Source organism: Narcine bancroftii, chromosome 13 (assembly GCF_036971445.1).
Source record: "Narcine bancroftii isolate sNarBan1 chromosome 13, sNarBan1.hap1, whole genome shotgun sequence".
Classification (NCBI taxonomy): Eukaryota; Metazoa; Chordata; class Chondrichthyes; order Torpediniformes; family Narcinidae; genus Narcine; species Narcine bancroftii.
In genome coordinates, this window is record NC_091481.1 from 85,751,443 (window position 1) to 85,764,910 (window position 13,468).

At 42.7% G+C, this 13,468-nt stretch overlaps 1 protein-coding gene across 3 annotated transcripts in view; it reads right to left on the minus strand.

Moving 5' to 3' along the window:
- Positions 1-13,468, minus strand: part of sympk (symplekin) — a 52,263-nt gene that overhangs the window by 33,180 nt on the left and 5,615 nt on the right. For all 3 annotated transcript variants that reach the window (XR_011348099.1, XM_069908875.1, XM_069908876.1), the window contains exons 4-8: positions 12,724-12,797; positions 11,677-11,803; positions 8,318-8,567; positions 5,838-6,008; positions 4,458-4,697 (exon numbers count right to left, since the gene is read on the minus strand). Coding sequence is in view for 2 of the 3 variants with exons in the window: in XM_069908875.1 (XP_069764976.1) it covers positions 4,458-4,697; positions 5,838-6,008; positions 8,318-8,567; positions 11,677-11,803; positions 12,724-12,797 (862 nt within the window). In the remaining variant the exon portion in view is untranslated. The remainder of the gene's footprint in view (positions 1-4,457; positions 4,698-5,837; positions 6,009-8,317; positions 8,568-11,676; positions 11,804-12,723; positions 12,798-13,468) is intronic.

Sequence of the window (13,468 nt, forward strand, 5' to 3'; positions counted from 1 at the left end):
CGAGTAGTACGAGTATTCCTTTTCTTTTGGGTTTTGTTTCCTCCATATGTCCACAAGTTTCATTTCTTGCATTGATTTAATTATAAATTTGGTTACTTTGTTCTTCCTGTTAATTTTTTTCCCCGTTTTATCCATATTTGGATCCAAATTCAGATTGAAATCCCCTCCTATTAGTATGTTCCCTTGCGTATTAGCTACCTTCAAAAAGATATCTTGCATAAACTTTTGATCTTCTTCGTTAGGTGAATATATATTAAGTAGATTCCAAAGCTCTGAATATATCTGACATTTTATCATAACATATCTCCCTGCTGGATCTATTATTTCCTCTTCTATTTTAAATGGCACATTTTTGCTAATTAATATAGCCACTCCTCTTGCTTTTGAATTATACGATGCTGCTGTTACATGTCCTACCCAATCTCTCTTTAATTTCTTGTGCTCCAATTCAGTTAAGTGTGTTTCTTGGACAAATGCTATATCTATTTTTTCCTTTTTCAGTAAATTTAGTAGTTTCTTCCTTTTAATTTGGTTATGTATTCCATTAATATTTAGAGTCATATAGTTCAGCGTAGCCATTTTATATTTTGTTTATCTTCTCTTTCCGTTTTTCCATCATTACCTTTCCTCCTTTTCCATTTCTGTTTTCTTATTTTCAACTCTTTACCAGACAACATTCCTACAACATCCAACATTTTCCTTATTCTCCTATTTCTATCTTCTTTATCCCCAATCTCCCCTTCCCCTCCTGAGTTGCCCTTTATCCCTTGTCGGACAACCACATCTCCCCTCTCCATTTGGATTTGCGAATCCACTCGCAAGCGTCAACTGATTTTGCAGTGACCGCTCTTTTCCCCCACCCAGCCCCCCCCAGAAAAGATTTCGCTTTTTATATGTCACAAAGGTCACTCTTTTAATTCCCTCCTTATTCTCTCTATTCCATTACCTTCTCTTATTAATTCTTGTCTATACTCTCTATGTTTTCCTCTAATTACAGATACTTTCACATATGCCCATTGTCTCTATTCACTCTTATACCTCTTTACCCGCATACATATCAATCGTGGTCATTTTTACCCTCCTTACCCTTCTTCATCCCTCAGTCTATTTTTGTCTTTCCCCACATACATATCAATCGTGATAATTTTTGCTCTCATTACCCGTCTTCATCCCTCAGTCTATTTTTGTAATTGTTCTGCAAATTTTCGTGCTTCTTCTGGATCCGAGAATAGTCTGTTTTGTTGTCCTGGAATAAATATTTTCAATACCGCAGGATGCTTCAGTGTAAATTTATATCCTTTCTTCCATAAAATCGCTTTTGCTGTATTGAACTCTTTTCTCTTCTTTAGGAGTTCAAAGCTTATATCTGGATAAATGAAGATTTTTTGCCCTTTATACTCCAGTGGTTTGTTGCCCTCTCTTACTTTTTCCATTGTCTTCTCCAGTACCTTTTCTCTTGTAGTATATCTTAGGAATTTTACTACAATAGATCTTGGTTTTTGTTGTGGTTGTGGTTTAGGGGCTAATGCTCTATGTGCCCTTTCTATTTCCATTTCTTGCTGTAGTTCTGGACATCCTAGGGCCTTAGGGATCCATTCTTTTATAAACTCCCTCATATTCTTGCCTTCTTCATCTTCCTTAAGGCCCACTATCTTTATGTTATTTCTTCTGTTATAATTTTCCATTATATCTATTTTTTGGGCTAGTAATTCTTGTGTCTCTTTAGTTTTTTTATTAGATTCCTCCAATTTCTTTTTTAAGTCTTCTACCTCCATTTCTGCTGCTATTGCCCGTTCTTCCATCTTGTCCATTTTTTTCCCCATTTCTGTTAAGGTCATATCCATTTTATTTATTTTCTCTTCTGTGTTGTTTATTCTTCTTCTTAAATCATTGAATTCCTGTGTTTGCCATTCTTTAAATGACTCCATGTATCCTCTAACAAGAGCAAGTATATCCTTTACCTTGCCTTTCCCTTTATCTATTTCACTGTACTCTTCCTCTTCTTCTTCCTCTGGGTTGACCATCTGTTGTTTCTTTGCTGCCCTTTCCTCCTCTTCTTTCTTGTTTCCATTGTCTTCTGTGGTCTCTTCTTGCTGCAGGTGTTCTGCAGCTGTCGTTGCCGGCTGTGGAGATCGACTCCCCAGCTGGTCCCCCCTCCCGTCGGTGTGTTTTTTTGCATGCGCGGTTGCGCACTTTTACTCGGCTCTGTGAGCCATTGTTGTAGTTCTTTTTCTACCGACCTGAGGGAGCGGGTTTCTCTCTCCACAGCGGGCCTCTTCGGACAGGTAAGGCCTTCACCTTTTTCCTCCGTTGTCTTCTCTTCCTCTCTTCTTTCCGTTGATTTTGATTTTTCTCCTTTTGTCTCCATCTTCTTTCCACCTTTATACTCACTTTTCTTTAACTTGTATTTCTGTGCCTTTGTATTTTCTCTTGTTTTTCCCGACTTTTCTGGAGAGGGCTGGAGTTCACCGTCCGGCCACTACTCCATCACGTGACTCCTCCTCGGAATATTCTTCATTGGGATGCCCATGCATTTGATATTTCAGATTGGCAGGCAGCACAGCATCGTTGCAGCACCAGCGATCGGGACCGGGGTTCGAATCCTGCGCTGGCTGCAAGGAGTCTGCATATTCTCCCCGTGTCTGCATGGGTTTTCCCCAGGGGCTCCTGTTCCTTTCCACCGTTCGAAGTGTACCGGAGCTCTAGGTTAATTGGGTGTAATTGGGAAGCATGGACTTGTGGGCTGAAATGGCCTGTAACCCTGCTGTATATCTACATTTAAATTTAAAAAACGTTGGAATGTAATAGCTGCTTTCACAGTGGGGATCATGAAGTGATAACGGGCGTGGATGGTGAGATCAATTAAAGACAGGAAATGTTGGAGAAACTCCGATCGGGGTTTTAAAATCAGTTTTGAGCCAAGCTGATGAAAAACCAAATGCTTTTCAAAAGGACAGATCTACTGGTAATGATTCTTGCACAAATATCAAGTGAACAGGTTTCCAGTGCAAAGCTTGCCGTTACCTGCGCCTGACTAATATGCACGTGACCCAGAGACTAGAGACACAGGAGAGTCTGCCTTGCTGGGTTGGGGGCAGGAGGAAATCTGCTGGAGAAACTCATTAGGCTGAGTGACATGAACAGGAGTAATACAATGATTGATGCTTTGGGGCGGAATCCTTCATCTAGATTTGATACACTCGAAACGATGGCCAATCTTTTTCTCCTTCTGATGCTGCTCAAGATTATCTACACGAGTTGCAGTGAGAACAGTGTTCCTCCAAATCTACTGGGGTTTTTTTTTGAACTCAGTTAAGATCTGCCTATTAACCCCAAGGTGTTTGTGTCACATTCAAGGAATCACAGAAAAAGTACAGAAAGTTCCCTTTCAGCCCACACCACCACTCAAAAAAGACCCAGACTAATCCATCATCCAAAACAGGCTCCTCAGTTTTTACATACAATTACCTCTCTTCAAGGACACATCAGGTGCTTTTCCAAGAGAAAAGGATCCTGCCTCTATTACCCTTTCAAGCTGCAATTCCAGACTGCCACTCTTTGGCTAATTTTGCCAACAACCCAATCATTTCTTTCTTCTTCCAATTACTTTATTTCGCTTGGCTTACAAGGAATGCATTTATGCACCTCCATCTTATGTTCTAACCAACCCAAGCTTATTCAGTATTTCCTCATTACTACTATGTTCCACTCTGGCAATGTTCCTGTCCAGCTCCCCGACATTCTCTCCGATGGAGGGAGAGCATTGCTGTAAAGCAGTGACCAGAATGGTAAGCAGTGCTCAAGCCATGGCCTACAGTGTTGTGTGCAGTTCTAGCTAAACAACCAGTCTTCATATTCTTGTTAATAAAGCACTAATAAACAATAATCTTGGCTTATCAAGGTGTGCATTTTGGAAAAACAGTGGGCATGCATTCTCTTTGTTTCCAGGCCTCGTTGCACCTTGACGGATGCATTAGCTTATGGTTATATTAAATTTGATTTGTCACTTCATTTGGAACTGAGAGGATTTCTGATTTCTAATTACCAGCCTGAATAAATGGTGGAATTCATTAAACAGAACAGTGTCAGGGAAGATATCCCAATTTTCTTCTGCCTTAAAAGCTGCAGGATTAGAACCAAGAACAAAATGGCACATCTTGCACACAAGATTTTAAGGGTGAAAAATAATTTTGTCCTAAAGATTTCCTGAAATGCAGCCCTGAAGCAGGATTCGGATGGTGAAAGGCTACAGGTAGCCAGCCTTTCGGTCAATCTGCTCAGGTATCAGTGGTCCCTCTGATGCTTAATGCCTTTATGAAGCAACTATGGTGTTAATGGCATGCCCCAGTTCTGAACACAATGCAAATCATTTTAAAATCTAACAGTGGTTTCATCTAACCCCAACTCCTTCTGTAGCATGGAATCACGGCCGCACCAGGTTCAGGCAGCCCTCTTACCCATTTTGATTTTCTTGAGCCCCTGATCAGTGTCGTCCCGGTGCCTTTTCCGCACATCCTTCAGGTTGGGCATGTTGCGCGCGATTTCCTGCTGCTGTGTGCCCAGGTCGAGGAGGAGCGTGGTGATCTGGGTGTGGAACTCAAAGGAGGACGGGTGCTTCAGGACACTCAGCAGGTGCAACTTCACGTTCTTCCGCACACTGCTGACCTGCGACTTCGCCAACGTCGGCGGGAGATTGGCTGAAACCAGAAAATGGGAGTGAACAATCTGACAGGTGCAATAGTAAAACACAAAAGTCTGCAGACTCCTGAATGAAGTAAAAACATGACGCTGGAGAAACTTTATGGAGCAAAGATGATGATACATAGCCAACATTTCAGGCTTGAGCCCTTCCTCGTTATGAGCAAAATGTAGGCAGGCGCCCAAGTTCAGACCTGAATGAAGGGCTCAAGCCCGAAATGTTGGTTATGCATCTTTATCTTTGCTATTTAAAGTACAGTTTAGCCGGCTGAGTTTCTCCAGCTTTGTGTTATTACTGACAGGTGCAATATTCAGTTAAACATGAAAACCTGCAGACGCTGGCGTCTACAAACGTGCCAGAGGAACTCAGCATGTCATACAGCATTCACAGGAAGTAAAGGGTAACCAAGGTTTTGGGCTTGGCCCCTCCCCTCTCTAGAGGGCTATCCCCCTCCCCCCATCAGCTTATTTCTCTACTCTCACCTGTACGCCCCTTCCCATCCTTTTAAGTACCTGCCCAATTTTTTTTATGGATTCATTGCTGGTCTTTAAGAAGAGAAACACAGATATTAAACAAAAGCCGTTTTCACACCGCAGTGGAGCAGTGACCCGACTTTGTCCCAGTGAAATTCCCAGGAATTCAGGACCTCCCAGCAATTTGGATGGGGGAAGAGCTTCTCCCAACCAATGATGTGTTATGCAAGTTCACCCCCCCGATGGTCAGTCATTCACCTGCCCCTCGTTCCTGCACGTCGCGGCGGTAGCACAATGCAGGATGAATGGCCGATTTAGTTTCTCATAATCCCTCACACAGCTGGACCCGCTCTGGGAAACACAGCTGCATGAAGAATCATGGTCCACAAGGACAGTCAGCCATCCTGCATTCATGCTGCTGTTGCGACGTGCCGAAGCGGCCTGCTGTTGTCAGGCAGTAATCATCTTTTAATTTTAATCGCCAAGCAAGCATTGACGTCACGAGGCTTCCCTGCTTGGCCATTTGGTTCCCAGGACCTGTTTAAAATTCCTGGGCCAACCTTTTCACCACGCAGGTACACGGGAGGGTTGCCGGAAAATTTTCAGGGAAACTCCGTGGAACATTAAAGATAACAAAAAACCAGTCTTGCTTTCCATATCCTCACCATGAAGGGTTTCGTATGCCTGGATCACTTCGGACATGTACATGGGCCGTTGCCGAGCAATGGTTGCCAATGAGCCCAAGGCAGCTGTAAGGTTGATGCTGGAGATGGCAGGGTGAACCATAAACTTCAGGAGCTGATCCAGTGCCATTTTACCCTCTTCCTGAAGTGCACCTGGAAAAGATGCAGATCACAAGGAACCCATGAGAATTCCATCCTTAGCAGACTCCTCAGTTATCTGAGAATCCTGGCACTCAGCATACAAGCTCAAATTTGTAGCACTGAAATTCAACAGTGAAAGCACGAAGACTTTAATACGGGAAACACAAATGCAAAGGAGCTGGAAGGACTCAGTGGGCCAAGCAGTAGTCGCGAAGAGAAACGGACAATCAACGTTTCAGATCCAGACCCATTTTCAGGACAAATTTCGATTTTTAAATTTAAGTTACATATTTGTAAATTTAAACATACAGCACGGTTACAGGCCGCTTTGGCCTAATTATAGCAAATTGACCAACAAAACCCACCCCCGTACGTTTCAAACAGCGGGAGGAAACCTGAGCCACCAGGGAAAACCCATGTAGACACAGGGAGAATGTACCAACTCCTTAAAAACAGCGCAGAATTCGAACCCTGGTCCCAATCACTGTTCGTTGCACTAACCGCTATGCCACCCACACCGCTCTGACATTGTCAGAGTACATACATGACAGTCACATACAACCTTGAGGTTCTTTTTCCTGCGGGCCAAGCAGAATTTCTAATTACCAGCAAGTGCAAACTGTACTAAAATAAAGAATTGTAAGCAAACTGACTGTGCAAATACAGAAGTATAAATAGACATCAATATATAAAGAGCAGAGCAAGTCCTTAAATGAGTCTGATAGTTGAAAGGCAGCTATTCCTGAACCTGCAGGTACGAGTGTTGTGGTACTTGCACCTCCTTCCTGATGGCAGCAGTGAGAACAGACCATGACCTGGGTGGTGTGTATCAATGATACATTCTATTTCTCTCCATGGATGACACATGGTCACCCCAACTCCTCTTTGTTGACACATAATAATCGCCTTTCAACATCGGTTCAATTCGCATGCATTGGCCTGCTTTTGAACACACCAGAGAATTAATCTGCCAACATCCCAGGCCACAAACACCAGAACAATTGGATGGGTTGATAGCCAGTAACTGGCAAAGGGGAGAGATTAAAGATGAGGCATCACATCACGTAGGATTGTCTGAAAGCCAAAATATACACAATGGGCCTAAAGGTTTCAGTCTATGGTGTTTAAGGGGAAAATACAGTGAGTCATGCCCTTGGAAGTTAGTGGAACCAAACTTCCAAGCAATTTTTTTTAATATAAAAGAGAACTGGAAAACATTCACATTAAAACTGAAGTAAGGAGAAGGGGAGAGTGTCCAATTGGATGCCTCCTTCAAAAACAATGAGTCAAAAAGCCTTATCCTATGCAGTAGAATTAAAGACAGGCAAGATTTGTTAATTTTTTTTTCTCCTCTCTGTATTGCAGTTTGTTTACATTGAGTCAGTTTTTTTTGAACATCCAATAAGTGGTTATTCTGCCTCACCTGCAGGGAAAAGAATCTCAGGGTTGTATGTGCTCAAACAATTACAGGACGAACTTTAAAAATTTCAGACGAATCCTGGACAGAATAGTGGGACTGCATTTTTATTATTTATAAAAGTTTGAAAAACTCATTAAGCATTGTTACTTATGTGGGGGATCAAAACAGATCAAGTTATTTAAATACTATTTGTTTTATTCCAGCTAATTTTTTATTTTTAAAAACAATCTGCCAGGTCAAGCAGCATGAGCAGAGGGATAAAGAATTGTTTCAGGGCAGAACCCCGATGTTGTCTGACATACTGAGTTCTTCCTGCATATTGCTTTTTGCTCCAGATTTCAGCATCTGCAGTCTCTCTCATCTCCATTGACGTTGTTGACCTGTGACTCGTTTGAGAACTGACCGCTGTGGAAGCACTGGAGGCAAATCCACTGACACTGACTCTGGTTGAGGGGCGGAGGGGAAAAAAAAGAGATGATTCTCTTTCTCTGACTGTAAGAGGAGCTGGGCAATGGTAATGGCGAACCTTTGTCCTATGGCAGACTAAAGGCAACATTGTGTAATTTTTAATTTATGTTTTATTATAAGAAATAAGAGAGAAATGCATACGAATGCAAAGGCCAAGTCATTTTGTGTATTTAAGGCAAATATTGATAGGTTCTTAATTAGCCAGGGCATAAAAGGATATGGGGAGAAGGCCGGGCAATGTTCATAATTAAATGATGGGGCAGACTCGATGGGCGAACCTATTTCTGCTCCTATAGCATATGATCTGATGTTCAACCTAAGAAATTGGCACAAAGGCTTACAAGGAAACAACTCAGACCCACAGATGAATCGCAAACTTAATCTTTCCCTCATCACCGGGCAACAGGTCACAAATTATTCCGCAGGTACCCACTGGCTTTGATGCATGAGTGATCTTTCACAATACGATCCAGGCTAATGTCATTCTCCTGCCGCCTGGGAACATCAGAATCAGGGGTGCGAGGTGACAGGACGATGATCAATGTCTCAATGAACTTGATGGCATGAGTCCGGATTCCATCATTATCAGAATCGAGCATCAAGACAATGTCATCCTTCATGGTGCTAACCATATCCCAGCATGCCTCCTCCATTTCACTGATGAGTTTTGACTTCACCATCCACTGATTAAAACAAAAACATTGAATTAAAATATTCCTGGCAAAGAAAATGCAAGGCGATTTATATGGTCGACAGCACGAAACTGTATCACATCTTCAGCAAAGTGGAACATCTTAAGGTAGTGCACACATACCTCAAACAAATGTTAACTCACAACCACAGACAGAAGTGAACAGGCAGAGACTGGCTTCAAGGTACATCTTAAAGAGTGACAGAGAAAGTTTGAGAGGGTTTCATAAACTGAGCACCACGAGGGCGATAACCATTCCTGGAGGGGCCAGAATAAAAATGATACAGCCACATTTAACCAATTTAACAACAATCACCCAGCAGGATCCTATTGTAGATCCGAGACATTCCTTTAAATGAGAAAGGTTGCAGGTCCTGGGGTGAGTTCAATGCACAAGTGCGCTGGAAAAACTCAGGTCACAGTGTCCAAAGGAATAAAAGGTATTCAACATTTCAGGCCTGAGCCCTTCAACAAGGTATTAGCCTGATTAAAAAGTGGAGAGGAACACACACCTACAATAAAAGCTGAATGCAGGTGGGACGGCAGAAGGGGAAAAAGCTGAGGTGTTGGGGAAAGGAGAAAGCTATCAAAGGGAGAGTTGGATGAAAAGAGAATGATAGAAACACAGGGAGAAGTCAATGCTGATGCTCTCTGCTTGGAGAGTGCCCTTTTGGTGGGAAGGGAAGGGGAGGGGGGAAGAAAACGGCACTGTATATATATATATATTTGATCAATGTGGTTTATAGTGTGAAAAATAAAAAAATTAAAAAGGGTGCCCTTTTGCAAGCTTTACATTTTTAAAAACACTGAAAAGAAACAAGGGTAAAGTTAATAAACTTGCCTCAGTCATGAGCCGCTGTGTGAGCTATACTTTGCCACACTGTTCATCTGATGCTGGAATCTTTTTGGGAATTATTTTTCCAGTAGGCAAAACACCAAGATAGAACCGTGCACGAAGCAGGAAGGAAACTCCATACGATTCATGGTTTAAGCTCATTGAGGGGGCTAACCACTTGCTTTTCTAACCTGCTCTACTTTGTACTGTGGTCAGTTCTGGTTACCTCATTTCAGGAGGGATGTGGAAGCTATGGAGAAGGTAAATTTCCCAAGAGATTGCCTGGAATGGAGAAAGTGGCTTATGAAGCAAGGTTAGCAGAGCTGGGACTTTTCTCTTTGGAACAAAGAAGGATGAGATGACTTAGTGGAGGTCTACAAGATGACGAGAGGTGGTGATAGGGGAGGACAGCCAGCAGCTTTTCAGGGAAATACGTAGCAAGCACCGGTGGACATCTGTGCAAAATGAGGAGAGAAAGGGTGCCTGGAATATATGGCTGGTGGGAGCTGGTACAATGGGGGCGTTTAAAACTCAGGCACATGAATGGAAGAAATAGAGGATTACGAGGCTGGAGAGAGATGGAAAGGTTTAGGTTTATGGAAGTCAGCTGAAGAGCCTCCACTGCACTATAATGTTCTATGTATCACAACATAAACAAAATGGCAATCTTCCAGCTTTAGACTTGAATTCCACATGATACCTTCAACCTCTGGATTCCTTCCCTAAACATTATTAATCCACCAGGTTACGGAGGAAGAAGTGGAAGGGTGGGGGTTTAAACGAGAGCCAGAGCTGTCCATATTAATACCATTTGATTATCTGGCTTTTTAAATTTAAACATGCAGCTCGGTAACAGGCCCTTTCGGCCCACGAGCCTGTGCCATCCAATTTACACCCAAATGACCTACAACCCCAGGTATGTTTCAAATGGTGGGAGGAAACTGGTGGGCCCCCCCCCTCCCCCAGAGGAAACCAATGTAGAAGACGTAGGGGAGAATGTAAAAACTCCTTAAAGTGCAGCACTCAAGCCCTCATCTCGATCGCTGGTGCTGTAATAGCGTTGCACTAACTTCTACGGTAACCATGCTGCCTCATTTTTGTTAAACCACACACCCCCCCCGCCCTTCTTCCCCCAGCCGTCTCTCCCTTCTCCCCTCTGTCTGCCAAAGTCAATTCTCACCTCTCCTCATATCACATTAACACTTTTAGTTGATCTGGACTCCTCTCCCAGCTGGCACTAGGTCTATTCTGAGACTTCCTGATTTTTGCTTATTCTTTGAAGGACTCAGATCCAAAACATCAGCAATATATCTTTACCTCCTATGGACCCGGAAACACTTCATTCTGTTTTTCCCTTAATTGTGTCAACGCATAACAAGATGTGGGAATGAAGAGTGAGAAGGAATCGTACAGAAGCAATTAAAATTATGAAAGGCATAGATAGAAGTAAGTGGGTGGGGGAGACCAGAACTAGGGGACAGAGCCTCAAGATTCAGGGGAGTAGATTTAGGACGGAGATGAGGAGGAACTGCTTTCCCCAGAGGGTGGGGAATCTGTGGAATTTGCTGCCCATTGAAGCAGTGGAGGTGACCTCAGTAAATAGATTGAAGACAAGGTTGGATAGATTTTTTTTTATATATATATATATATATAACATAGGTAGGTGGAAATGAGCCGATCGTCAGATCAGCCATGATCTCACTGGTTGGCGGAGCAGGCTCGCTGGGCCAGATGGCCGACTCCTGCTCCTGATGTTCTTATAAATTAAATAGCAAAAAGTTTTGAACCAAATAAATGACGTGAAAACAATTGGCAAGTCAACTCAATTTTCTGCATACGAGGCTAGTTTTTGAGATTGTGCAAAACTGAATACTTGTTTCCTTAGTTCAGAGGGCTTGGCCACAGAAGGTTTCTCACTAAATCTTTAACTGGTACAGAGGTTGGAAATAACAATTCTACAACTCACTAATCTTGAACAAAAGTGGAAAAAAAAACAATCTTGCTCCTGACAGCCATATACCTGACAAAGGGCCCAATTACTTCCCATGGATGCAGAGTTTCTCCAGCACGTTCATGTATTGCACTCAACCCCCCCAACTTCTCTAGACTTTCAGGTTTAACTCCAGTCACCTGCTGCTGGTCAGTACCAATCTGCTCGTGAATTCAGTCCCCAATTATAAAAAAGGCACAGACTCCTGCTATAACAGAGGATCTGCTACAGATACCTTCCGGCAGCAGAGACATGACATCACCACACGGCACTTGCCTGCAAAGCCACCTTGTACAGCTGAGTCATGGTCAAAATAACCTTCTTCACCACATTGACGTTCTCGTCCTTCAGCAGCATGTTGAGGTTAGCGATTAGCTTAGGCAGCAGCTCGTTGTCCCGCTTGCTGGGGGTGGGAAGGAGTGAAGATTGAAGCAGGAGTGAAAGAAAGTGGCTTGTTTTAGAAGTAGAAAGAAAAAATTTCAAGTACAGTAAAACCCCTGGAATCCGACACATACCTAACTAATACACCTGAATTAAGAATAAACAGTTTAAAAGACAAAAGCATGATACAGGTACTTCATAGGCAAGAATATATAAATCTTAGAGCATTTGACTTCATTTTCCAGTCACATTCTTTGAAAACATTTAACTGTCGCTGCATCTGCAGGTCCTCCCCCTCCACAGATCCACCTGAAAGATGATTATAGATAATTAACCACCCACCACCCCCCAAGTTTACAGATAAAGCCTTTGACCACGACGACCCTTTCTAAGCAGGGATAAGGAGACATTTTAAGAGTCACCCCAAAAACGAGCAGCATAGAATACACGACAGTACAGGCCCTTCTGCCCTCAATGTTTTGGTGACCTATATATTACGTCCTAAAAAAAAGGTACTAACCCTCCCTACTTCTTAACCGATTTTTCTTTCATCCATGTGCCTGAGTCCCAATGTTCCACCTTTCACCATCATCCCTGGCAAGGCATTCCAGGCACCCACAACCCTCTGCGTAAAAAACGTACCCCTGATGTCTCCCCTAAACTTCCCTCCCTTCACTTTGTACAGATGTCCTCTGGTGTTTGATATCCCTGGGAAACAGCTGTCTACCAACCAGCTCTTCATTCTGGGTGACGCCATTGTGGTTTCACACAACTTAATTCAAACAGCTACTACAAGCAAAGCACAACCAAGGCACTCTGCTGGCCAGATATTTGCTCCCATCTTCACCAAAGGTTTATTTTACTTATTTATTTTCCTCGAATTTTTTGCCAGTTGCTGGAATTCCAGAAACCAGGGGTTTTACTGTCTTATGATACACTAACCACGCCTCCTCCATGAATCCAATCACAAACTTGCGGACATCCACCGATTTATCAGATTGAAATGCGATGATTTCCTACAAAAAAAAACGCATTTGTCAGTGGCCCTCATCAATGAAGTGCTCACATTTCCACAGCACCAAACTCACTATCATATCTCAGCTCCTTCTGAGATCAAAAAAAGCGCAGCCAAATGCAAATGACCATACATGCATGCCATTGTATAGGACGATCCCAAAACAAAAAATTCACCTTAAAATCAAGGTCATCATGTACACCATACCAGGTCTAAAATCTGAACCTTGACAGCTCAGTCTCAACACCGCCACATCTTCTTGCCAGTTCCGACGCAATTGCACGCATGACCTGTTAGTTATCAATGAGGTCTCGGCACCCACCCACCCGTGGAGCATCCGCCCAGTCTGGCTGCTGTAGGCTCTGTACAGGCTTTAAATGACTTGTTACATGAGCAGAGGGTGGTTTAGTTTAAAATATGTAAACAAAATTTAAATGTTTACATGGTAATTTGTTATTAAAATATTATGATTTGCTTTTAACAGTATCCACTGGTCAGCAGTAATTGCCAGATTTTTTTGGGGGATGTCCTATACAAAAGATATCACTCAAAAGCAACATTTTAGGTGGAAATTCCGGTGTTGTTTTATATGACGACATACTCAGTATTGCTTTCAAAGCCTCTCAATTAGAACACAGTGAGTGGTTTTTGAAATGATTGCCAGCTTTTGGT